The sequence below is a fragment of the Puma concolor genome, chromosome D3 (assembly GCF_028749965.1).
Source record: "Puma concolor isolate L17-30 chromosome D3, mPumCon1.1.hap2, whole genome shotgun sequence".
Classification (NCBI taxonomy): Eukaryota; Metazoa; Chordata; class Mammalia; order Carnivora; family Felidae; genus Puma; species Puma concolor.
Window position 1 is genome coordinate 56527284 of NC_141678.1, and position 25408 is coordinate 56552691.

Genomic DNA, 25408 nt, shown 5'->3' on the forward strand with positions numbered 1-25408 from the left:
TAGAATGTTGCAGCCCGGGAAGACAAAGACTAAAATAAGGTACCATTAAAATCTATAAAATCATGATGTGCCTTGTCCTTCAGGATTCACAAAAGAGGCAATTGTAAAAGAAAAAGGAAGGAATGTTCTGGGAGTAAGTAAGCCTTGAATGGCAATAAAAGCCAAAAATATAAATATATTCAAAAAGCGTTGAGGTACGTTTATAAATTTTAAATTCATAATTCATTAGAGAAACCTGAATCAAAGCAAATTCGGAATGTTTCATTTATATCCATAACCTGTGCTCCCCACAAAATATCTTTCAAGTGGATGAGTCATTGACCTAAGTCAGTGTGACATTTTCATACTGTCAGTTTTTCATTTCAGAGTCTCTGCTACAGTGCCACTTAATCTTATGCCTGTGCCATTGAGACTAGGCACATCCATTCATACATTAACACATGGTTAAAGCAGTCACACATTTTTAAAATATAAGTTCCAATATCTCAAACTCAGACAGAAGCCTTTGGGGCACGGGGAAAAAATTGTGTATATTATTCACTAATGATCATGAAATAATAGATTTGAAATTGACTTGAAAAGTACACACATACATCAGAAATCCGAACCATTAATATTCTTCTCCATACTGTTTCATTTCTTTTCCCTCTTTTAAAGATATTCTTGGTACCTCTCAGTGTCAATATAAATGATGGAGTATAGATTGTCTTTTGTGGTTTCCATTCTTGCTGACAGTTTAATAGAAGTTCTGCAAAACAAACAAAATTAAACAAACACAAATCTTATAGGTTATTTTCAGTTGGAACAATTCTGTAGGAACTCCTATAAAGTCAAACCCAAACCAGAAAACTTCAGTTGACTATAAAAACTCTGTACTATGAATATTTCACCTCTGAAAGGTACCATATTGCATACTAAGAATGGAAGAAATGAAAAATAAACTTTCAAACTCCAATTTCCAAATACTAGGGTAATCAGTATGCCCTTTGAGATTTACAGAAGCGTCCTTGGTTTTGGAAGATCTGTGGGATTGACCTTTTTCGGTGACAGTTTGGTTTCTGTTTGTCTTAAGGGAGCCCAATGGCATCGCACAAGGCCCAGGACATACTAAGCATTCAGAAAAGATTTCATTGACTGGTTAATTCAGGATAGAAGGGGGAGTATATCCAAGAGGATTTTAATTCATCTGTGTTTTGGTATGACTTCTAACAAACAAATGTACTTCTAACAAACAAATGACTTCTAACAAACAAACAAACCTCAAGCTATAACTGTTCGTTCATTTGACATTTCCCTGCCTGGAAACCACATCAGAGATCAGAGATGCCCTTTTTCTGGCGGTCTGCTAGTGTCACAAGACTTGGAAGTGTGATCAGCTCAGTGGGTTGAATGCTGTTCTGATGATGACTACTTCTTTCTTAGACAGCGCAAGGACGAGCTGGAACAGAGAATGTCTGCTCTCCAGGAGAGCCGGAGAGAGCTAATGGTCCAGTTAGAAGGTCTCATGAAGCTACTAAAGGTAAGACATTTCAAATAAATATTTCCTAGACCTGTGACTATGGCATTTGTAAAAATCGTTCACACATAATGTGCAATGATTTCTCCAATTACTGTATGTGATTTTCCCCCAAATACGGCTTCAGTCCCAGATATAGGATCTTTTCTTAGATATGTCCAAGATAGCAGTCAGTTATCAGGCTCATTCTTATCCATTTCCTGGAACCAGACTACTAAGGACCCTCAAAGGACAACTTCTTGGCTTATTTCCAGTTCCTATGTCCTTGAAAGTACTAAAACTGGATTTATTCAGGAATATTGTACATTTAATAGCTTCGGAAGTTCTGAATAAAGTGAGCAGAAGCTAATGCTTCTGCAAGATGAAGATATAGCCATAATTTTGGAGATTATAGTTTTATTAAGAGGAGTAACTAACTGATCATTTCAGTGAAGTATTTTCTCTCATCTGTGAGGCTTTAGCAGCAAGTCACGTAACTTCCATGACTCTCAAGTACAAACTGTAAACAGGAATACCCCCTTAGCTCTCTGCAGGTAGAGTGTTTAATAAGATGATCTAGGGAAGTCCTCTGCAGAGCGCTGTAACCTGTTAGTCTCACTGGGAAGTGGCCTTCTCCGTTTCATAAACCCCTACCCCCTTCTTCAGTATATACTAAATCACGTGTCAAGTCACAAGTAGGCTAATTATGGTCACATGGCCACAGTCAGCCCAGGAGAGGTGTCAGTGCTAGGTGGTCATCCCGCCTGAGGTAGACAAGCAGAAACCACTGCAGATTGGAACTGTGATATGCCAAAGGCGGGAACTGATACTGAAACTTGCCCGGTCCCTGGGGCAGCTCATCTGTGAGACAGACGTCCATCCTTTCAGTCCCCGGATCCCTCGCATCCCCGACACACCATCATTTACTGTTTCGCCCTTCCTCTTTTTCTGTCTTTCCTTTTTTTTCTTTTCTTTTTTCATTGCTTTCTTTCTCTCTTCCTTCCTCCTTCCTATCTTTCTTTTATGTATTTAACAAATATTTGTTGAAACCTACTGTGTCCTAGCACTGGGCACACACTTACATATAAGTGCAACACTTCCTTCTTTGGTTTCCTTTGGTCTTTTTTTTTTTTTCCCCCTTAGACAACTTTTCCTGCCATCAGTGTTGGGAATGCTTTATCTTCACTAAACAAAATTTACTTTTCAGTATATTAGCCATTTAAGTGTAGAACTCAGTTTTTGTTGTACTATATATATTGAGACAGGCCTGGATAATGGATAACCTCTCACTGTTTCTGCCCTGTTGTCTCATTTGATGATCCAGAAAAGCTCTTTCAGCTTTCCTTTTCAAATAGACCAAATGAAGAGGGTCGATCTCATCTTTCCCTTCACTGAATGACAGGAAACCTTGAAAATAGCCCACTGCTTATATTCCTATAGCTTCTGTCACCACAGCAATGGGGTGGGGGTGGGGGTGGGGGTGGGGGGGTTCTATTTACTGTCAGCCATCTTGGCATCGACCTGGCCTAACCCAGCACAGTCTGTTCTATCAGGATGTATAAACAGCAGGCTAGAGGGATAGATCGTGTGGAAAGGTGGATGGACATAGGAAGGAATGAGATGGGCTGTAGTCTCACATACCTAAATAGACCTGGGACTAAAGTCACTGAGGTAGGAGAGTCCGCCACCGAAGCCGTGTTGATGTTTCCCCCATCTTGCATTCCCTCACACTGTGTACGCATTCTGCCTGGAACCCTGGGTAACCTAACTGTTATTGATTCAATCTTTCTGTAGGAAGAAGAACTGAAGCAGGGAGTAAGTTATGTTCCCTACTGCAGGTCTTAACTAACTATGGAGGGGCCTGCCATCCTGCCGTTTTTCCCATTGCTTTTGCCTCTAATGTCTGTTCACGCTTCAGTTTGGAAAGAGAACAAAAATCATACTAATTTGCTTCCTTTTCAATGTAGTGCTTGAATTGAGACATATAAAATTTAGCTTTTTTTTTTTTAATAACTGTTACTACTGTGGGCATCAAAAGAAGAGCCGTTGCACCTTTTAGAAGAGGGGGAAAAAATCATAATGTGTTGGAGACTTTTTACAGCTCCAGGGGTCTAAGTTTCCAACCAGTCTCATGCTTTTCTGGGTTATTGATCAGACCCGTCTCTGAACAGAGACACCCACTCTGGCCACTAAAGCTACATACAGCACTCAAGCTAACCTCTCTGCATCCTCTCATTTAGTTCAGTTTCCATTTTACTGGAAAGGCGTGTGACCTCTTTGTACAAAAGTCAGCCAGTTACATCTGTTTTCATTGCATAATTACTAAGCTCTGTTCCCCCCTGGTCACCAAAATGGGTTCAGTCCAGGAGAAACACTGTCCTCAGTATCTGCTCATTTCCCATTGTTTAGTTCTTGAGAACGGAATCCCTACCACTGGTTCGTAATAATCTCAAAAGAATGGGTAACTTTCAGCCCCTCTCTTATCACCAAGAACCTCTCTGCTCCGGGAGTTCACGAGGCCCTTGCATACATCTTCTCTGGAAGCAGGAACACTGTGATTCTCTAACTGTAGTCGCTCAACTGGAACCCTGTGTCTGACCCTGTGGTCCGGTTCAGAGCCATGAGAGGGAGTAGCCTACTCGAAACATAACAATAACAAAACAGAAGCAAAAGAACAGCAACTTTAATTTCAGGTGCACGTACCAAACCGTGTATGACGCTATATCCCATTTGCTGGTATCACCAGGAAGTTTCACATCATTTCCATGGATCGATTAGAACCACAGCCTGTCCAATTTCAACGTACCTTTTATTCTTCTGTATTCTCTTTCCTGTTATTCATTGTGTGTGTTTGTGTGTAACAACGAACGTTTGCAAAATGCTGGACACAGTTTTACCCTTCCTTCCCACGGTCTGTAAAAAAGGAAAGTGTAAAACTAATCTGTAATGTCAGACAATAAAGACAATGTATTACACTATTTTGTATTTTGTGAAAAAAGTTGCTTTACTAAAGTCAAATTTTAATGAGAGACAGTCCCCCTTGGTGAAGGACGCACATTTATAGCCTAATTGCCCATAAAGGCATACACGGGGCATTGCTATTGTAGTTCCAGCGCACTTAGATCATGGTAGAGAAAAATGCCTTGCTGTGCTGCTTCTCTGTGCAAACAGCCTCTTTCCTTTCCTGTCTCTTACTTAGCATGTGCACAGAAAAAAGGGGAAAAAAGCTCAAATATAACCTCACACCTAGTGGAGAGAGGGCAATCATCCTATAGTCCATTAGCCTTGCTGAGCCATCTCCCTCAGGGGCCCATTTCCCACCATTCCCCAGGCCACACATTCTTGAAAGGCTGTGTGGACCAGGAAGTTCATAAACCCATGGCTGCAAACAGCCAAACCATGGCAGCACCCATAGAGCATTACTGCCTCCTTTCCTTCCAGCTCCTCCCACGGAGCCCTCAACAGTGGCCGCATCTCTGAAAGTCAGCCCTCAGCTGGGTACCGCTGCCTAGGTTCTAACGGGCCATCATCGGGAACGCTCAGATATCAGCAATGCGATGTCTGGGTGGGGAGAGAATTTGCTTGTCTTACTCATTTATTGATGTGCTTGTATAGTCAAGCCTCTTTTCCAAAAGGACCCAAGGCAGCTCCCAACAAAAGACATCAGCAATGACTTCATAAAATAAATATAGAAAGATCAGAAACTAACGAAGAGAAAATGCAAATATGCTAATCATAAGAGACAAGGGTGTTCCTCTGAGCTTTTTGGCAATGAGGCAAAAAAAAGAAAAAAAAAAAAAAAGGAAAACATAATTGGTGGTTTTATCGGAACAGAAATACCAGTTCTCAGGGGACCAAAATTTCTGTTGGCATAAAATATGAAAAAGAAGTCTTTACTCGGAGCTTTAGAGAATTTGTGCTGAATAATAAACGGTACAAATGCAGCAGCAGATGTTAAGTGGCTGATTATTATACTGACCTTCAGTTAAAATTAAAGACAGAACCCTGTACGTCCCAATCCTGAGCAGGCAGATCTACAAGGAAAGAAACATATGCCATTCAAATATATAGACTTGGTATAACATGATCTAAGGAGAGAATTTAGAGGTTTTAGTCTGCCGTCTGCTTCTAAATTCTATTTTTATTTATGAGCCTTACCCCTTTGGGGACATTCTCTTTGTAAAATCAGATTTAAGACACTGCACACAACAAATTGTGCTTGATTTAATAACCTCTACTTGCTTTATCATAAGTCTCTGTGGTTCAATGTATTTTATGATACTGGTATATATAATTCCTACTTCTGTTTCTTGTTAGAGATAATGCATGAATTTATCCCCCTTGAGGAGAGAACATGAATTTAAAAAAAAAAATAGTGCCTGTAATATAATATGATGATTATGGTATCATAAGCAATAAATTTTTTTTTTACAAAACTTGCATCAAAATTATCCTACCCTCTTTCTTCTTTGTGTATTTTTAAGATTTATTGCAGGAACCATAAAAAGAACACTCATAAAAAGTGTAATAATGAAGGCAGCTGGGGTATAATTGCAATGACAGTATGTTTCAGAGTTTCTGGTAGACTTCCAGTTTCCAATATCATGTCCCAATCTAAAACCAGCTATCCTGACTTTGAGTTCAGGATGTAAGGTCTCAAAAAATTTTTGCAGAAAGGTGACTGGTGTTAGACCGGACGGTAGGGTCCCTGTTCTTCTCTCATACCTGTAAGATCTTGAGTTAGTCAGTTAACTTCCTGGTAATTTATCTCAAGCAGACTGCTAATACATGGCCCACAGGATTTGGGGGGAGATTTTGAAAGCTAATGGATGTGAAAGCACTTTGTAAAATACTATATGCATGTCAGAGATTAGTATAAAAGTGTGTATATGTTTATACACATACATCCAACAATATGTAAACTTTTGTGATTTGACCCCTATTTTACACACACACGTGCATGTACACACACACTCACTTCTCTTCCTTCCAGTTAACTAAGAGTGTCTCAGTCAGAGGAGGAAAGTGAAACATCATTTCAAATTCCATCTCCTGCCCCCATTCTCTTCTCTATTAATAACTGGAGGCCCAGTTAACTTGGGAAATCATGGTCTCTCAGGTTTCTGCTTCTCCCAAACACATTGGGAATATGAGCGGGCCAGAAGTAACGAGTTTTATCAGCATCAGTTCACCTTCCTTTATCTCCCTCACCCATCTTCTCTGGTGGGTATTCTGTGGAGTGGTGAAGCAATCAGAAATGGGATGGAGTTGGCAGGGTGGGGCATGGGGAGACAATTCACATCATAAATAATCAACTACAATATTAGGACTGGCATCCAGTGTTCAAAGCATACCCTCTCAGGCTCTCTCTCACACAAACTTTTTTAAAATTAGGGATTTAGTCAATTCATTCTAGGAAAGTAAAAATTATTTTTTTTTACTTGGAAACCTTCGGAGATGACCTTCTGGTTCAGATTAAACCACCCCCTGACCAGCCTCAGCCCTCTTCACTCCCCACAGCAAACCTGGGGCATCCTCACGCTCTCTGCGATACCCCTCTTCTTCTCTTCCCTCGCTCATGACACTCTAAGACCTGGAATATTCTTCTCTCCTGGCAATACGACCTTTCTTCTGCCCGGAAATCTCCACTATTAAGACTCAAGTTAAGTGATGCCTCCTGCCTGACCAGTTAGGATTAGTCACCTCATCCCTACCCCCACAGCCCTTTGTACACGGCAATCCCTATGATGATAGTCAGTGAACTCGAACTGGAAAAGAGGGTGAAAAGAGGGTTGGACATAGCTAAACGCTACTCTGCTGTACCTTCTCCGGCTGCTGAGTCAAACCTGGCTGACAGGGCTGCATTCCCAGCCAAACCCGAGAGGTAGGCTTTTCAGTCAGGGGGAGGGTTGTGCACTCGTGTCCCCTGGTCATCTGCTCAGCCGTGTCTCCAGGCAGTGCTGGTTCAGCACACATTTGGTCCCTTCCCTGAAGCCTCCCTCCTTTCTGGTGCCGAGTGGAAACCAAAATACTTCCTGGAAAAAATCAGAAAATGTATGGATCTTGTCAGGCTTCTTAAAAATTGATACAACAGCAGGTTGAGTGGGCTCAGAGGATGGAGTGCAGAAATGAATTTTTCATCTATTCACTAGGAAGCAAGCTATTTTAAATTTGCCAAGTATGATGTATGTTTTCCTTCCTCCATAAATCAACCCTCCTCTCAGGAATTTTAGATCTATATATTGATCTGCATGGACCGTTGTCCCTTAAGTATTCACTCCATTAATCATCAAGTAATTTCCAGGAAAGGATGTTCGCAGAGATCACTCACTCTAACTCTTCTGAAGTTGTTAGCAGACAACTATATATACTTTGTGAACAGGCCAGAGGCCACCATTCCGCAGTGGTCACTACCCGAAAATGAAACTCCACTGATCAACCCCAATACCAAGAGGCAACTGTCCTTTCCTAGTGAGTCTACAGAAAGAACAGAAAGGAAGGCCAGAGACGGCATTTCCAGCAGTAGGTCCCAGGAAGCTACTGTGCATCCAACTGGACAGTGTCCGGACAAAGAGACAGGGCCATCGTCACCCAGGGAGCCAGGGGCCTCCCCGCCGGAGTCTGGACATTCCTTGGGGGTTGGGAGTTGCAGGGAAGATGCCACTGGATCTTGTCTCCAGCACAGAATCTCTACCTGAATTCTGCACATAATCAGACTGCTTGAAATTGCACCAATTAGATACTCATTTAGGAGATGGTGCCTATCAGTCATTTACACATTGGTGTCATTTACATTCAGGCCATTGTTTTTCCCTTAACACATCACCATAGTCAATTATTTTTCTCTTCACACAGACCATGAAGAGGGGTTTTGAAGGAAAGAAGCAGGAGGGAAGCAGTGGGCAAAGTTGACTTTGGAGACCAGGCATTATTAAGCAGGGAGAGTTAGGGCTGGGAATGCCTCAAACGCAGCAGGAGAGAGCCCAGGGCACAAGGAGAAGGGGAGAGTGTTGCCAGGGGTAAGAGACTCACCGACTGGAAGGTTAGAAGGGCCAGGTGAAGGCCCAAAGGGAGAGGACGGCGCCATGGGCACCCTGCACGGGAGACCCTGATGGAACAGGTGCCAGTGGTGCTGGTGTGCGTGCAGCCCCAGTACAGCCATTAAGATACTGAAATGCAAACTCACAGCCCCACATCTGAAGTCACCGGGTCCGGGTGTGTCCCAGGATTCAGAATCTTTCTGGGTTTTAGAAAGGCAGTACAGTGCAGACGCCACAGAAATAGCCTCATGTCAGTAATGAAACGACAAATGTTGCTTCTTGGATTTCAAATTTGCAGATAAGAGATTTGCACCGGTGTATCTGTACTGATTGATAATCGGCCCACAGTCTCTTCCACCACCAGGGCCCTCACACTGCACCCCGCCATCCGGCGATTGAAAGCTATTGCACAGCCCAGCCAGAAGCCTGGGGCCCCTACTCCAACACCCCTCACCGGTGGGTCCAGATACTGTGTTTTCTCAGCCTTCAGGCTGCTAAACCTTTCTCCGTGAGTGAAGTGTGTGGTGATTGGTCACAGGGCCCCCGATCCTCAGAAGCGGCTGTGGTGCGGTGGGAAAGCCCTGGGCTTGTAGGCGAAAGGCTGGGGATCTCGTTTATTTCTGCCACTCTCTCACCGGGTAACCCAATTAGCACCTCTGAGCCTCAGTGTGCTAACCTGGAAAATGGGAATAGAATACTTCACATGGTGGCTAGCAGGATTAAGTGAAATCGTTGGGGTTAAAGTGCTTCATAGACTGCGAATTGCTATTCAAATATAAGCTACTATCATTCCTAGCACCAATAATGAGGAGAATGAAACCAAACAATGTACGGAAAAGTGCTTTCTCCACTGTAACACATACACAAGTGGAGTTGTATTGTTATTATCGTGAACCCGCTACCCCAGAAGAGGGTCTGGCTCCCCAGAGCTGAGGCATCCCTGCCATTAACCTCCTCCCTTCAGCCCCTCTGTCCACCTTCCCATCCCAGTCCTTCCTCCATCTCGTGCCGTGACTGGTCCTGGGTAAAGAGGACACGTAAGAAAGGGCGGGGAGCCCCGCTGAGGGCCCTGCCTGGAGAATGGCACACAAGAGGGCTTGCCAGGGGGAGGCAGCCCTCAAGGCAGCGAAATGCCTTTGATGGGCCCTCAGCAGGCAAAACCCAGCCAGGTCCCTGCAGCCAAGGGCAGACAGAGCATCCATGCTCAGAGGCCAGCCCAAGCTCTCCCGCTCTGCCTCCTGGGCAAACCTTTTTACCTCTCTGAGCACTGGGGTCCACAATCGCATCTTGAGAGTAATGATGCCCTACTTCAGGGGGTCATGGAGAGAAATGCATATGAAGACCCTTCTACACGGCAACGCATGACTCAAATATGGTCATGTATTATTGGCGTGGGAAGGGGGGGGTGCCACGGTAGCTCAGAAGCAGAAGTTTCGTGGCTATTGAGATGAACTGGCAAGGTTTGCTGGGGAAAACCAGACCTGTCCTTGAGCGGGCTGGGGCCACAGGCTGCAAAGCATCGCGAGGGGGCAAGCTTCCGTTCCCTGGGCCCGGACAGACCATTCAAGGTACTGTTGAGAATGAAAAGAGTGGAATCCCCAGCCCACTGGATCACATGAGTTATTTCCTGTGCTCTGCTCTGTTTTGCTTTGTGTTTAATTCTAGATTTTTCTCAATTTATAGATGTGACTTGTATGTGTGATGCCAAGCCCTGGAAAGCTAACAGCATGGCATTTGACAGGATTGATGTTGTGTGTTTTAACTGCAAGCAGCCCAACCCTCAGCAAAGTCTAAATCGAACACTCCAGAGCAGTGCTCCCAGGGTGCACGTCCCTGGGTGTGAATGGGTTGGTGCTGCATCTCTGGGCCTTGCTATGGAAGAGTCCTCACTCTCCCTGGCGGGACCCAGCAATCTGAACTGGAGTCTATGTGAGCACCTGAACACCTCACCTCTGAGTATGCACCAGAGGGTCTCATTGCATCCTCTTATTCATGACTGGCTTCCTTTGTAAACTAATTATTATAACACAGAAAGTGTTTCCAAGAAACCTCATTGTGTGGAGACAAAGCTGTGAAATTCAAGGTGTGAACAGTTTCATGCCGAGGACTGTGGTATAGAGGGAAATGGCTTTCAGTTGCTTTCTCCTTTTTTTTTCTTTACTCCCTCTTAAACCCCACTGTTCTGATTGCTGAAATTAACTGCTTTTTCATCAATGAAGAGAAGGACATTTCCTGCGGGACGCCAGTATTGCTTGACAGGATCTGGCCTATAAGTTATCCTCAAAGATGATGCCAGGACAGACAGACTGAATATTTAGGAAGGTATAAACCACATCCATCCCAAATAGTCTCTTCGTTTATATTGCAAACTTTGTCCTTAATAAACGTCTTTTTATTCTACGTGGAACTTCCTTCAAGGAGGAAACAGACACACCTTGTAAATTTCACCGCTTAACAGTAGCCTCATTACCTGGGCGCACATATCATGTATTATAGAATGATGCTGTACTAATATTCTTAACTTTCAACAAGTAACCAAAACTCCAGGTTATACAGAATAAGGTCCTAAATTGTCTGCACCTGCAACTCAGGTTAAGGATTACCATCTCAACTACCTAGGATGCCCTCCTGCTTGGGAACCTCACCGTGACTGTTTTTAACCTTTGAAGGAGGCTTTGGGAAAACAAATTAACGACTCACATTGTCTCTCCAGACCCAGGGGGCAGGCTCTCCTCGCTCCTCCCCCAGCCACACCATCAGCAGGCCCATCCCCATGCCTGTGCGGTCCGCGTCTGCCTGCTCCAGCCCGTCCCACACGCCTCAGGACTCCCTCACGGGGGTAGGGGGTGATGTTCAGGAGGCGTTTGCACAAAGTAAGTGGGGTCACGTTTTGTTGTTGTGTTCTGCTTTTTCACGGGGCACATAAGTCACCACGGTCTGTTGACCGTTTAGAATCTTCGGAGCCACAGTGTGGAAATGCCAGGGTATTCCTTGGCCCCTGGCCCCAGAGCTGTTTCAGAAACTCCTTAGGCTAGCCTGTTACTCACTTCACCATCTTACCTTCTTTCAGCTTCTATCGCCCTGCTCCATTTTTTAGGAGTCTTTGCTCATTAAGGGAAGGGAAAACCTTTCACCAATATCCCAGGAAACTTTATAAATGTAACCCATTTTAAAGTTCTGAAAGATCTTATTTCCTTTATGTTAAAGCAAACTCAAATTGAGGTTAAACAGTCCCAGCTGAGGTGGGATGCAGCCCTGCAATGAACAAGCAGATAATTTAATCATTTTACAGCTGCCCTAAAGAGTTGACCATTGCCTCTGTAATACAGGGCCAAAGGGTTGGAGGTTCAGCCTCCATAGTTAACAGGAGCACAAAGACTGATAAATATAACAGTATTCTCTCACCTGCTGCCTTTTCCATTCACACGCCGGGGGTAGGGGTAAGGTCTTTCAAGACAAGTGATTGTATTCATTTGGAAATATTTTAAGACTTTTAAGACTTTTTCTTGCCATCACTTTTTACATTTACAGAGAGTTCGGGGGAAAAAATGCTTCTGCAGACCCTCACTCTGCCAATCTCATTCCCAGAAGTAAACACTATTAAACAGTTTGGCCCTTCTCAGTTCTTCATGTACATATAATTACGTATGTTTCAGTGTGTTTTTATAAACATCTACCCTTCTTTTTCACACAAACAAGACCATACATTGCATTTTGGTCGGCAAGTTGCATTTTCTTTAAATTAGCAATATATCATGAACGTCCTTCCAGATCCTCACATATAGATCTAAGGAAAAGAGATAGTTGACTACTAGTTTTAAGGCAAAAAGAAACATAAATGAAGTCAAAAGACAAAAAATAGGCTTGAGGAAAACGTCTCCAGCATTAAGTGGCAATCAAGTTGCATAATTTCAGCTACTCATAAAGCATAGAGAAATCAGTAAGAAAAAGACATTCCCGAAACAAAAATAAGTGAGGGATATGGAAAGAACTATAAATTGCCAATAAAGATATAAAGAGGTGTCTAATCTCACAAACTATTGTAGAAATACAAGTATCACCTCTTGCCTAGCAGATTTTTTAAAAAATTAACATTAGTAATATCCACAAATAGCAAGAGTGTGAGGAAAGAGACATTCTCATCCATTTTGTATAGGGGATAAAATCTTACATTTTAAAGGAAGAGAATGACGTACTCTCTGCTAGGAGGGAAAAGGAAGGATCCATAATACGGCTTTTTTTTCTGAAAAAGAAAGTAAGTTATACAAAAAATTTTTAAGCTATTCAAAATAACTTTCTTTTTTTCACCTTTAGAAGAAAAAATGTCCTTTCTCTAAATCTGATCTTAAGGAAATTTACAGTATTTTAAATCTATGAGCTTTCTATATGTTTTTAATGTTTGTTTATTTTTGAGAGAGAGTTCTAGCAGGGGAGAGGCAGAGAGAGAAAGAGAGGGAGACACAGAATCCGAAGCAGGCTCTAGGCTCCAAGCTTTCAGCACAGAGCCCGACATGGGGCTTGAACTCACAAACCATGAGATCATGACCTGAGCTGAAGTCCGCCACTTAACTGACTGAGCCACCAGGCGCCCCTAAGAGCTTTATATTATAATTGTTTTCTCTGATCCCCTTGATTTTTTAATTTACACGTATTTATTATTTAACTGAGTTTGACTTTCTGAGAAAGTACAGGATGAAATGTGGCCTATAGGCAGCTCCTAGCTCATAAAGAGCTCTTGCTGCCTAAGTTCATCTGCAGGTCAGCTGTTTGGAATCTTGAGCCTTTTTTTCCAAAGATATTATGTTCCATCTCTACCTCACACCCAAGCCAGCCGACAAATACCCATTTAACCCTTCGTGTGCCTGAAACATCATCGTAATCTTTGTCTACCATGGAGAAACCTAGTCTAAGTTTCAATTCAGGGTATTAGACATACACCTTCTGCCCAGGTCTTAGCGCAGGAGAAGAATCTCCCCCCGTCTTGTATGCTCTGGGGCCTTCAGGGGTTCCCATTCCCCAGAGATACCTATCATGATAGGGAGAACTCTGGGAGCCCTAATGAGAGATAGAGACTGTGGTGATGGAGATCGCAATCCCACGTGCTGAGCCACCAGGTCATGGCTGAAACGGTAGCAGCAGCTGGCAAGGTGCAAGTCTCCGGGCAAAACCAGACTTTGCATCTGTGTGAGTTTTCCTAAGAAAGGCGACAATAGATACTGGTTTACCTGGGACCATCCCAGGTTGTGCCACATCACAGTCTTATTATCATACCACCCCCTTTCACTTGCAAAACTCTCCCAATTTGTACAATCAATTAAATGAGCCCCTCCCTCATCCGTGGCCATGTCTTCTTAACATCGAAGCCATTACCCTAAGGACAATGTATTTTTTCAGAAAATAAGCCAAAACACCTTTGAAAAGGAGAGGTCTTGGAAGTTTTTCTTGCTTTGGGATATCGATGTAGATGATAAACTGCACAAAAAGTGGGGGGAAGAAAGGAAAAGCTGTGTGATTTTTTTTTTTAACGATCATTTCTTCTTCACTCAAGGTTCAAGAAGAAACTTAAGAAATGACTTACTGGTAGCAGCAGATTCCATCACTAACACCATGTCCTCTCTTGTGAAAGAGCTGAATTCCGGTGAGTCCCCGGTCCCCTCTCCTGTATCTGCTCTTTGCAGAGGGACCCATAAGTGCCAGGGGCCTGTGTTAGAGATCTCCTCATTGTCAAATATAAAAAGGATTTTTTAAAGATCTATGTGATATTTTTGGTATATTCAGATATTTCAGCACTGTTGCTATTTTGCTGACAAGACGGTTAATTACATGCTTAATGCAGAGAGTTTGAAACATGCCGATAGGTATAAAGAAAAATACTAAAATTGACTTGTAATTCTAGTATTTGTAATACCTATTATTTGTAACTTGTAATATATGATCCAATGTGACATGAAGCTAAAGTTATTTTAGAAGGTCAAATGTTTTATTTACTAATTTAAACTCTGTTAATTTGAAACGCGTGGCTATTTGAATGAGGCTAAATTGAAATTTACCTTTGCGATATGTCTAAAGAGAGATCTCCCCAGAAAATAAAGAGCATAACATTGAGTGAGACTCTTCATGCTAATAATACTGTATGGAGTTTTTAAAACTTTAACAGCATGAATATGCAAATAAATATCTTACCAGTTACTAATACATCTCATCTGTTCCATAAGCCCACTTGGCAAGATATTTGTCTGGCACGACTCTGGTCCCATAGTTTGAGATTACAAAAATTATAAGAAATAAAACTTCAATATTAAAAAAAATTCCGGGGGGGGCGCCTGGGTGGCGCAGTCGGTTAAGCATCCGACTTCAGCCAGGTCACGATCTCGCGGTCCGTGAGTTCGAGCCCCGCGTCAGGCTCTGGGCTGATGGCTCGGAGCCTGGAGCCTGTTTCCGATTCCGTGTCTCCCTTTCTCTCTGCCCCTCCCCCGTTCATGCTCTGTCTCTCTCTGTCCCAAAAAATAAAGAAAGAAACGTTGAAAAAAAAAAAAAATCCGGATTTAAGTTTCTTAAAGCCGCTATAATAAGAAATGAAGTAATGAAAATTGTTTCTGCTAGTCTGGATTAAGATTAGCAACTAGGATAAAAATGGCAGTAGTTAATACACCATGATTAATGGCACGTACCCACTGCCCTAGCAAATGATGACTAAAAATGTTACTCTTATGTAGACACTTCATATACTATTAGTTTATATTTATAATGCATTGAAATATTAAGTGAATGTAGTATTTTAAGGTTTGTATTTCCTAAATTAAAATAATATTAAGCAAAATTAAGAACAGTTTTAATGAAGACTTTTGTAGAAAGGGTAAAAGAGAAGTATTAAGAAACTAAGCCAGTTAAAACACAAAAATTCCTCATAATATTGAGATTTAAAAAAAGACAATACCATATACCAAATAATTTTCTAGAAATTCATGTATCAAATGTCATTTTGAAAAAAAAAAATAAACTCCACTGACTTATGTACAATAACTGGTTGATGTTTTATACAGCGCAGGTTGTATAAACGTAAGGTTGACTTATGTTAAATCTAGCCCTTTATTGGCCAATCATAAAATAACCTAAGCCATTCTTCATTTCTTCCATCGTCCCTAATAGAGGTGGGGAGTGAAACTGAGAGTAATGTGGATTCTGAATTTGCACGGACTCAGTTTGAGGATCTGGTTCCATCGCCAACCACTGAAAAGGCTTTTCTAGCACAAATCCACGCCCGAAAACCTGGGTACCTCCACGGTGGCGCTACCCCCAGCACCATGCGTAGTGACGTGTGAGTATCTTCTGCTCCAGAACATTCCTCAGTAACAGAATACTCAGTAGGGAACATAAGAAAATAAAAACATGGCTGCTTAGTCCTTTATTTTGGAAAGGTACGATGCAGAAGAGGTAGAAGGGTGCTACATTAAATTTGGTATTGGAACTTTGCCCTCTCACTATTTAGTGAGAATAGCGGTAACTAAAAGCAAGCAGTGCTCATTGAGAGCCTCCCTCACCCAAGGCACAGTGCTCGTTGTATGCAAAATAGTATTTAAAACTCCCTCCCAGCCTTCCAGGACTCACTTCACAGGATATTTCTATTATTATTCAGGGGATAAATCATTCTATCTTCTAAATTTACTGTATTTGCCCTTAGAGGACCAGGTGATGCTGGAGAAGCCTCTATTCAGAATGAATGTAAACATCATGAAAGCACTTGGAATTGAAATAAGTAAATATATAAAATCTCATTATAAAGAAATCCAATCTGGTCGACTTGTTGAGTGTGTATAAATCTGACCTTTGAAAGACATTTTACAAAGATTTTCTTCCAATTAGGCTTCTGTAGTTTGACAGAAACCAGCAGAATCAGTGATGTCCCCTCTAGACTTTCTGTGCCCCTGGATCAGTTCAAACTCAAAGTAGACAGGAAAGCAAAGCTGAGAAACAAAGGGGGAGCTAGGACAGATGTACAGAGCCCATTTGGGAGGTAAGGAAGGCAGGGAAGCAAGGGAACCTTGAAGAGAGGCTCATGCAGCTGTGAGAGACATGGACAGGCGCTCACCAGAAGGGCAAAGGGGATCACTGAGCATTTAAATTACGGAAGCAGGGCTGCTGAGTGCCTTGGTCCACTGAACGTCTGACTCTTGATTTCGGCTCAGGTCATGATCCCAGAGTCAAGGGATCAAGCCCCAAGCTCTACAGTGAGCATGCAGCCTGCTTAAGACCCTCTCTATCCCTCTGCCCCTCTCCTCTCCCCCACTTGCACTCTCTCCCTCTAAAAAATAAAAAATAAAGTTAAAACTTTAATTAAAAACATACTGCAGGAGGGTGATGATGTTTAATGTGAAAAGTTCTGCCGACTAGTCTTCAAAAATAAACTGGCCAGTTTCAGGACCCAAAGAAGAAACTAACCAGAAGCGTTTCTGGCATTTTGGATCTCAATCCAAGTAGCGAGTAGACCAGTAATAATGGGGAATTATAAATGTGGTTTGAAAGCTGGTTGTGAAAAGGCAGGCCTTAAGATCAAAACAAAACAGTTATAACATGATTTCAAATAGTGATAGGCTGCTGTTTTTAATTTTAGCTTGTTGTCCTTTCCTCTGTAATTTAGAATGATTTGATTTGTTATTCAGAATGGTGAATTAATGGTCATCAGGTTAGTCTGGTAAATAACATATCTGTTTGCCTTTTTATAATGAAGCATTTACGTGTGGTCACCTAAAGTCTTCTCGTCCTGATCCCAAGATCCAAGCCTGTAGCTAAGTCTACCCCAGTCCACTGTCCCTGGTAGGCTGGTGCCAGAACCAGCCACCAACATGGCTGCGGGAATTGGGGAGGGACAGTTCATAGAGGCCTCACAGACCCATTTAGCCTGGCCCCAAACCTCTAAATATAATGAGAACATGTCATACAGACATTAATAAATGTAAACAATGGTATTTAAGTTCCAACCCAGAAACTTCTACTTGACCACTCTTTTCACTTTAGGGGATGTTTTAATATCTGCACTACCTAAACATGTACCGTGTTTTACCCTGAGAATATTTTAGTCCTATGATTTAGGTCGTGAATTTACGTTCAGTCTCAGGAAGGGTTTTTATAAACTGGGTGGATACATGGAAATAGAGTCACACATTAGTGAATGAGATCATTGCTAGCTATTTATTTCATGGTAGAACTGAATAATTTAAGTAGATTTCTTAGATTCAGAGCTAGTATAAATTTTTAAGATCCAGAGCTATGAGTTCAAGTATTACCTTCCAGACACCGAGGAGCTGATATTCTAAGACTTATTCTACTATAAAAATAAAGCACATGGGTGCATGTGCCTACATATGTACATAACACAAAGAGGGTTAAATTATGAACAAATGTCCTTAATCGTTATTTCACTAGAGGGCTCACTTTCCTTATAGAAAGTGATCTTGGTTTCCATTAGAAAAGAAAAGAAGAGAAAAGAAGTCCTCAGATTAAGAAGACTATATCCTCCCAAAAGATAAGGCTGCCCTTTTTAAGATTGACAAACACTTTAAGGGCAACCCCTTACATTCCTGTAAGTCAGAGGAAAACACAGATGGCCAGTGATCATCAGAGTGCCATAGAAAAACTGCATATGAGAATACTTTGATCATGTCTATCTCCAGATCTCCAAAGTTTATAAAAATTTTTTCTGTTAGGTAACAGAGGACACTGAATTGAAATTAATTGAAACAAAGAAGTGAACTGGGGGTCTAAGTAAATGGGCCCCAAACTACAGCTAACACTGGAGTTCTACTCGTACTTTTAAGATTTGCTCCCAGGGGCACCTGGGGGGCTCAGCTAAGTGTCTGACTTCACCTCAGGTCATGATCTCATGGTTCGTGAGTTAAAGCCCTTCATCAGGCTCTGATGTTGGCCCAGAGCCCACTTTGGATCCTCTGTCTCCCTTTCTCTCTGCCCTTCCTGACTCGTTCTCTCTCTCTCTCTCTCTCAAAATAAACAAATAAATAAACTGTAAAAAAAAAAAAAAAGATTTGCTCCCAAACACCCCTTGTGGTGTATTCCCAGGGTCACAGAAGATGGGGACCCCTACGTGCAGCCAGAGGATGAGGACTATGAAAATGACTCTGTCCGGCAGCTGGAGAACGAGCTCAAAATGGAAGAGTACCTGAAGCAGAAGCTGCAGGATGAAACCTACCAGGTATGGGGAGCCAGGCCCAGCCCCCAACCCCCCGGCCCTCACCCCTCGGTGGCTGGGTCTTTGACATGACTCAGAAAATCCCCACCCACTCCTTTCTTCCACCTTCCCTCTCCAGAATATTCTGCGTGCGTTTCTTACTCCACATATTCTAAACAGTAAGAACTGTAAATGCTTCTGAGAGCTACAGCTCACCATTAATTCTTAGAAATTCTGACCCGAAAAGTGAAAAAGACCTCGTTGCCTTAGTGGAAATGCATGGGGATGGATGGAAACAATCCATCTTCCTCCAAGATCGCTGGGAAAGATGTTTTTTCTCATGGATTAAAAAAAAAAAACAAAAAAACAGGGCACAGGGCACCCGGAAACTGAATAAGCATAAATATATTTCCTCCCTTGAATCGTTTGCCCTCAGCTTCCCCCACTGCCCACCTCATGTCAAAATAAATATGTGGGAGAGTATCAAATCTCATGGAGAAATGTGGTGGGGTGGGGGGGAGAACTGTAGGCTCCATGTTCAGCAGGGTGTGGATGGACAGATTTTCATATATACTGGGGTATACTATTAATCCATCTGAGAATTTACTGGACATAACACATGCCATTGGGAATAAGTGTTGATTAGTAAGTCATCCTAAAAGGGATGCGTTTTCCCCATGGAGTAGTTCTACTGCAGTGTTTGTCTTGCTTGAATATTTCTCTTCCCTGTAATTCACAGGTGTTTCCTTGAGGCTGTGGGAGTTCAGGGATGTTTGCGTGGTTGAGACCTACTGCCTCCCCCCCAGGTCCCCTTGGGATAGTTCTTCATGTCAGGCTTTCTGTCCATTAAGCAGACGAGCCTCTTCCACATTCTTAGATGAGCAGCATCCCCCTCTTAGTCTGTTAGTGAAGGAAAGAGAAGCAGAGAGGGGGCACCTGGGTGGCTCAGTCGGTTGGGCGTCCGGCTTTGGCTCAGGTCATGATCTCACGGTCTGTGGGTTCGAGCCCCACGCCGGGCTCTGTGCTGACAGCTTGGAGCCTGGAGCCTGCTTCAGATTCTGTGTCTCCCTCTCTCTCTCTGCCCTACCCCTACTCATGCTCTGTCTCTTTCTGTCTCAAAAATCAAAATAAACATTAAAAATTTTTTAAAAAGAGAGAGGCAGAAAGAACAGATTACCTCTACTTCTCGTATGTTTATGGATTGTTTTGAAATATTTTCCCCAAGAAGAATGTAGCAAGAGAAAAACTGGAGCCTACCAACCCCATCCCAATAGTATCAAATAAAGTTTGGCGCCTTTGGAATGTTCCATTAGCCTTTTCAGTTTAACAACGTTTTAGAAGCAACTAAAATGTAGGCTTAGTCATAAAAAAAAGAAAAAAAGAAAAAAAAAAAAAAACAATGATTGTGTATGTAAAGCCATGAGTCGATGCTACAGAAACGGAAACGGTCAAATTTGCCTGAAGGGGAGACCCAGGGAGAATGCTCTCACTTTGCCACTTCTATGACCCGTCCATGGAGGGAAATTAGCCTGGATGAAGAAGCTGCCAGGGTGTCTCTGGGAACTCTGAAGGATGGCATTCCTACACGTATTTCATTTGGCTCTGCTGCATAGAGGGAAAGAGGGATGTGGTTAAATAATCAATGTTCTGGTTCATGCTGTTCAAGGTGCCTGTTAGGCCCCCCTCTTTGAGCCCATATCAGTTTCTGGATTTGGGTGACAGTGGTAACTGAAATTCTAGATTTTTTTTAAAAGGGAGACAGTCGTTTCATATAAAATATTAGATTTTTATTTACATGAATGAATTAGGAACTTAACCTTGTAGGAGTAAAATGAAGGGAAATTCTATTAATGGCTTAAGACCCAACTGGAGTTTTCGCCGGTTAATCTTAAGCTCTTTCTCTCCTTTCCTTTCCATGCCCAGTGGCTTCCAGGGAAAGGCAAAGAAAAGGTGTAGGAGGACATAGTAGGCCCGTGGGTTCCCACTCAAGACGCATGCCCTAGAGAACGTTGAAGTGGTTTTCCTTGACTACTCTGTGAGCACATGCTTGCTTGATGGGTCGGAATGCTGTTTTCGTTCGTTGGACGCTCTCTGTCTTTCTGCATGGCTTCCAACCAAATAATTCACCAGCTTGACTGCGTCACAGACTTGACATGTCACCTTTCTTGTTTGTGTCCTTTGTCACCCGCAGGTCAGCTTGCAAGGTTGAATACAATATCCTTTTATCACTCTCCTCTCAAGTAAGTACCGTCTTATTTAGGAAGAAACGTGGCCACTGTATACCGAACTCCAATGACTTGTAACCTAAATGCACAATCACTCTCTCTTAGGTGTTTCAGTGTTCTGTGTGATAAAATATCCTCCTTCCCTGCTGATGTCAAAGAATCATCCCGGCCTGTGGAGCATTACATTATAATCCAATGGAGATTTGGCAGACAATCTTGGGAATTGACTTTTTACTCTATTAATTAGGAAAATTGCCACAGAGACTTCTGTAATACCAGAGATGCCCCCGAAATCTTCTATGGCTATGAAGCCTCATCACCAATCCACTAACAGCATCTGAGTTTGCAGCCTCTCTGTCCCTTGAGAAGGAAAAGTCCAGGCTTGCTCATCACGTCCAGAGATGGGTCAGCTTCTTATCATGCTGTATTCAAGACCCAAAGATCAAATGTGTGTGCTTTAACAAGTAAAGGCAAAACCATGTATTATTTTAAAAAAAAAAAAAAAAAAAAAAGGAAGCAAAACAGAGAGGAGAAATTCTGCAGCCTTATATTTTTGGAATAGTTGATTCAGATTCACTGTGGAATTCAGCAAGATACAGCTTAATTTAAAATATCATTTACATGGCATGTGGTTCCCCACCCCCGAGGACCTACCTACATACATGGGAAATCCTCAGTAATGTGTTTAATGTAGAGAGAATAGCACTGGATTGGCAGGACCACTTGAGTGTAGCCATCTGAAGCTTAGACTCTGGACCCTAACAGACCTGATTTCAAATACGGATTCCACCAAATCACAGCGGCATAACCTTGACAGATTATTAAACCTCTGTGAACCTCTGTTCCCTCTGCACAACATATATCATGATACTCACCTCACAGTGGAGTTGTCTTCACCGGGGTGTAGTTTTTAAAGAGTTTAACATCGTGCCAGACACACCATAATTTATTATGAGCACACACATACGTGCCTGGAACTATGCTTAGTGCTTTACAAGCAGTTTCATCCTGGGGAGCTGCTGTAGTTATTTTTTAAGTGTATGGGAACCTCCGGGACTCAGAACCAGCTTGCTCTCTGTATTTTTATAAACAAAGCTAGGACTCAGCTATGTGCAAATAATTTTATACACCTTTGGCCACCCTGTCTCATAAGTCGAGCTCCTTTCTCTGCCTCCAGCCAGTGGCTCTTTAGCTGTACCCCATATGGTTCAGAGTAAATGCACCTCTCACAGTCTCTGGCTGGCAGGGCCCCGGGACTTGTATCTACCTGAGTGATGTAGTCTTTCCCACCCATAGATTTCATAAGTCTATCCGACAGATGGTAGTAAAGTCCACTCTGGCTGCTAAATTTAAAAAGGAATATATAGCTCTTAAATGACAAATCAACTTGAAAAGAATACATCCTAACTCACGCATTACTGACTGACCCGTCTCAGTCCTCAGGTTAGGATTAAGCAAGTAGAAATCGTGACATAACTGCTGTTAAGGAATATACTTTAGGAGCTTTGAGGCCTTTTTAGTGTGAAAAGAAGGATCTGACTGTCTGCATTCTAGTCTACCTCCCTTGGATTTGAGGACGCCACACCACATGCTCTCCTGATTCATTATGACCACGGTGAAAAAATTCCCAGGAGCTGTTTCTGAAAATATCTATTCCGGTTATAACAAATCTAGTCCCAAAGGAACAAGCCTCTCCTTTAACAGCATTTTCTTTCTCTTAGTGCCAGCGATTGGATCGTTTTTATTCTGCACATTATTTAAACATCAGTAACTAGTTCTTAGAAAAATATTTTTCTTAAAAACTAATGAAATGTCTTGACATAAACTCAGATAAGAAGTGGCATTTGGGTCTTCTACCTAAAAGCCAAAGATTTCAGTTCGCTAGAAGTTCTCAGGCCATTTTTTTTCATCTTTTGTTGTCAATCTGGCGGTGAAAAATTGAAACCGTCGTGGCCTCTGCCATTTCCTACCTCCCCAGCGGGCATTCCACAGGACTCTAAACATGAACTAGCCTGTCACTAAATCAACTCCTTAGGCCAAATTTACTCAAAATCTTCTGGATCAGTCCAGAAGCCAGTGACTTTTCATCTTTGTGGCTAGTTCTATCCTGGTATAATTTTTCTTGAGGCAGCCAAGAAATACAGCTGAAATCCTGGAACCGTTTATGCTATTGAAATCGATTTGTCTGGGCTTTCTGATTGTGCTGCAAGACCAGAAATTATCCCAAAGCCGTGCCTTTCTTACCCAAGAGTCCTGAAGCCGGCTTCGTTGCTGAAAGTTCATTAGGGGTCCACCAAGGCACAGCCCTACACGGGTACGGGGCAGAGGGTGGGACGCCAAAGAAATAAACGACCCATCCTCTGCTCAAAAAGAGCTTCAGTCCTGTTTGAGGATAAGAATGCACTCATCAATACTAACAGGGGTGAATAGAGGGAACCTTGCTTTCCAACGAGCCTCTTTGGAAGAAACAGTGTATGTAATGTCTAACACTAAATTTAAGAATCCACCAAAACACCATTTGGGCAGACTCAGATCTTGGATTGGGCCCTTTTGCCTCCCTCTGGCCACATGATACCCCGCTCTCCTTGGCCAGCCACATCCTAACTTCAGAAACCGGGGGCTTGGACAATCGAAAGTGGGTATTTTTTTCTAATTATGATGTCATTCTGATGATAGGTTAGGGGTCGCATCTGCTGGTCGGCTGAGGACAACACAAATATTCCTGTTTGTGTGGCTTCAACCCTCCAGATGCCTCCAGCGCCCGTGAAGCAAGAGACTCAACACAGAGGATTCCTGTCCTCGCTGCAGCAATAGCAGTAGCCCATAGTGTCCCCGGACGTTGGTTTCGGATTGTCAGAGGAAGGGAGGACAGAGAGAGAGTGTGTGAATACGTGTGTGTTGGGGGAGGCGGGTGGGGGGAATCCTAAGTTTCATAACCCTGATTTAGAGGACAGTTCTCGTCTTAAAAAAAGAAAAAAATCACACGTTCCTTATTCCCAGGCAAGCTATAGTCAGACAGATGATGAAGGTAACAGGAAAGCTGGTGGTGAAGGAGAGCCCCGCACCCACCCACACAGAGGAGAAGACGCAGCCTGGCAGCAGCCTCATTGGAGAGAGAGGAGCCGCCCGCACAGCAGCTCCTGACAGACCCCCCCACCCCTAGAGACGCGTTCTGCCAACCGGAGCGCAGCGAACTTTTCGTTCTAAGATTCCTAGTTCTTAGGTGTGTGTTTTGAGAAGGGAAAAAAAAAAAAAAAAGACTTCTGACGTCTGTTCGAAGCTAACTTTTCAACCACATCTTCTGTAACATGGCTCACCCCTGGTTAACAACAAACAAAACAAACCAACCACCGCAAGGACAACAAAAAAACAGAACTACAGCCACACACGCGCACAGATGTATCCCACAGGCTGAAAACCCACGCTGCTGTTACTCACGATGGCAGTGTTAACAAGCATTTTCAACCTTTGCACATGATATTGAACCTGTTCCGTTTACAATGACAATATTAATACTGTGTACAGCTGGAAGTTTGATTTCTGAATTCTTTGAGATTTTAGCGAAACAGTTTATTATACACTGTACATTTTTTTTTTTCCACCACGGTTGGGAAAAAAACAACCACTTGCAATCATTCACTAACCCCGAAGGATTTGGTACCTGAGTGTCCAGACTCAGAGCCCGGAAGCCAAGAAGGGTCCTTGGCCCGCACGATCCGCATTTGTCTCTAAGTCTCTGTGAGCAGTGACTTGAACCAATCACACCAGGATAATCCAGTCTTCGGGGCTTCTTTCCAGCTTGGGGTTGTTTTCTTTCAAGATACTCTAACAAATCAGCCATAGAATTTAGTGTAAATATTTTTTTTCCAAATAGTTATCATACTCAAAAAAAAAAAAAAGGCAACATTCAAATGATATAGAATCTAGTTTTTAAAATCAGCACAGATCTTCTTAAAAACTGTGAACTATGTTTTGAAATACTCGTTACTAAAGCTGTTTATAAACCACAGGTGCCATAAGATCCCCAAACGGACTAAAGTTCTCTCTACTCTTCCACGGGCTCGTTCCTCTTGTTTTAGCTTTAGGGAGCATGTCTAACCGCACCGCTCATCCACAGGTTCCCCTATCAGGCCGTTTGGAGCCCTTCAGCTTTAAATGTACAGGCTTAAAGTGCGCTTCCAAATGCTCACTCTCCTTTTATTTCTGAATGTTTATTGCCTTAGCTGGCTTACCTGGTGTTCTGCATGCAGCCTTCTGTGGTCATGTGCGAGGAAACAGGCTCTTCTAAGCTGAGTTGGGATTTTGCACTCAGTAAAAAGCCAGTGTGCAAAAGAACTGTCGAAGAAGGAAGAATGAAAGCCTCTGTTGACGGTCCTTTATGAGGGCCCTCGTTGGGGAGCGCTTAACGACCTCCCTTAGGGGTTCTGGGGAAATGAAAAAATAATCCACTTGTTTCAAGATTTGA

General features: G+C 42.6%; 1 protein-coding gene and 1 long non-coding RNA gene across 31 annotated transcripts in view; one reads left to right on the top strand and one right to left on the bottom strand.

Annotated features, from left to right (window-relative positions):
- Positions 1-25408, top strand: part of DTNA (dystrobrevin alpha) — a 351246-nt gene that overhangs the window by 323541 nt on the left and 2297 nt on the right. For 10 of the 30 annotated variants that reach the window (XM_086682719.1, XM_086682721.1, XM_086682720.1 and 7 more), the window contains 7 exons: positions 1423-1519; positions 3290-3310; positions 11249-11408; positions 14084-14173; positions 15685-15853; positions 18574-18742; positions 23944-24302. In XM_086682719.1, coding sequence (XP_086538845.1) covers positions 1423-1519; positions 3290-3310; positions 11249-11408; positions 14084-14173; positions 15685-15853; positions 18574-18742; positions 23944-24087 — 850 coding nt within the window. In that variant the 3' untranslated portion in view covers positions 24088-24302. Of the gene's footprint in view, positions 1-1422; positions 1520-3289; positions 4474-11248; positions 11409-14083; positions 14174-15684; positions 15854-18573; positions 18743-20909; positions 20959-21048; positions 21784-23943; positions 24303-25166; positions 25250-25408 lie in introns of those variants that run through there. The other 20 variants (XM_086682736.1, XM_086682739.1, XM_086682740.1 and 17 more) reach the window with 13 other exon arrangements.
- LOC147575579 (uncharacterized) lies at positions 5271-25288 on the bottom strand. Its single transcript, XR_015242530.1, has 4 exons — positions 25176-25288; positions 24605-24768; positions 7319-7530; positions 5271-5529 (listed from the first exon to the last, which is right to left on the bottom strand). It is a non-coding gene; the product is annotated as an uncharacterized LOC147575579 (long non-coding RNA).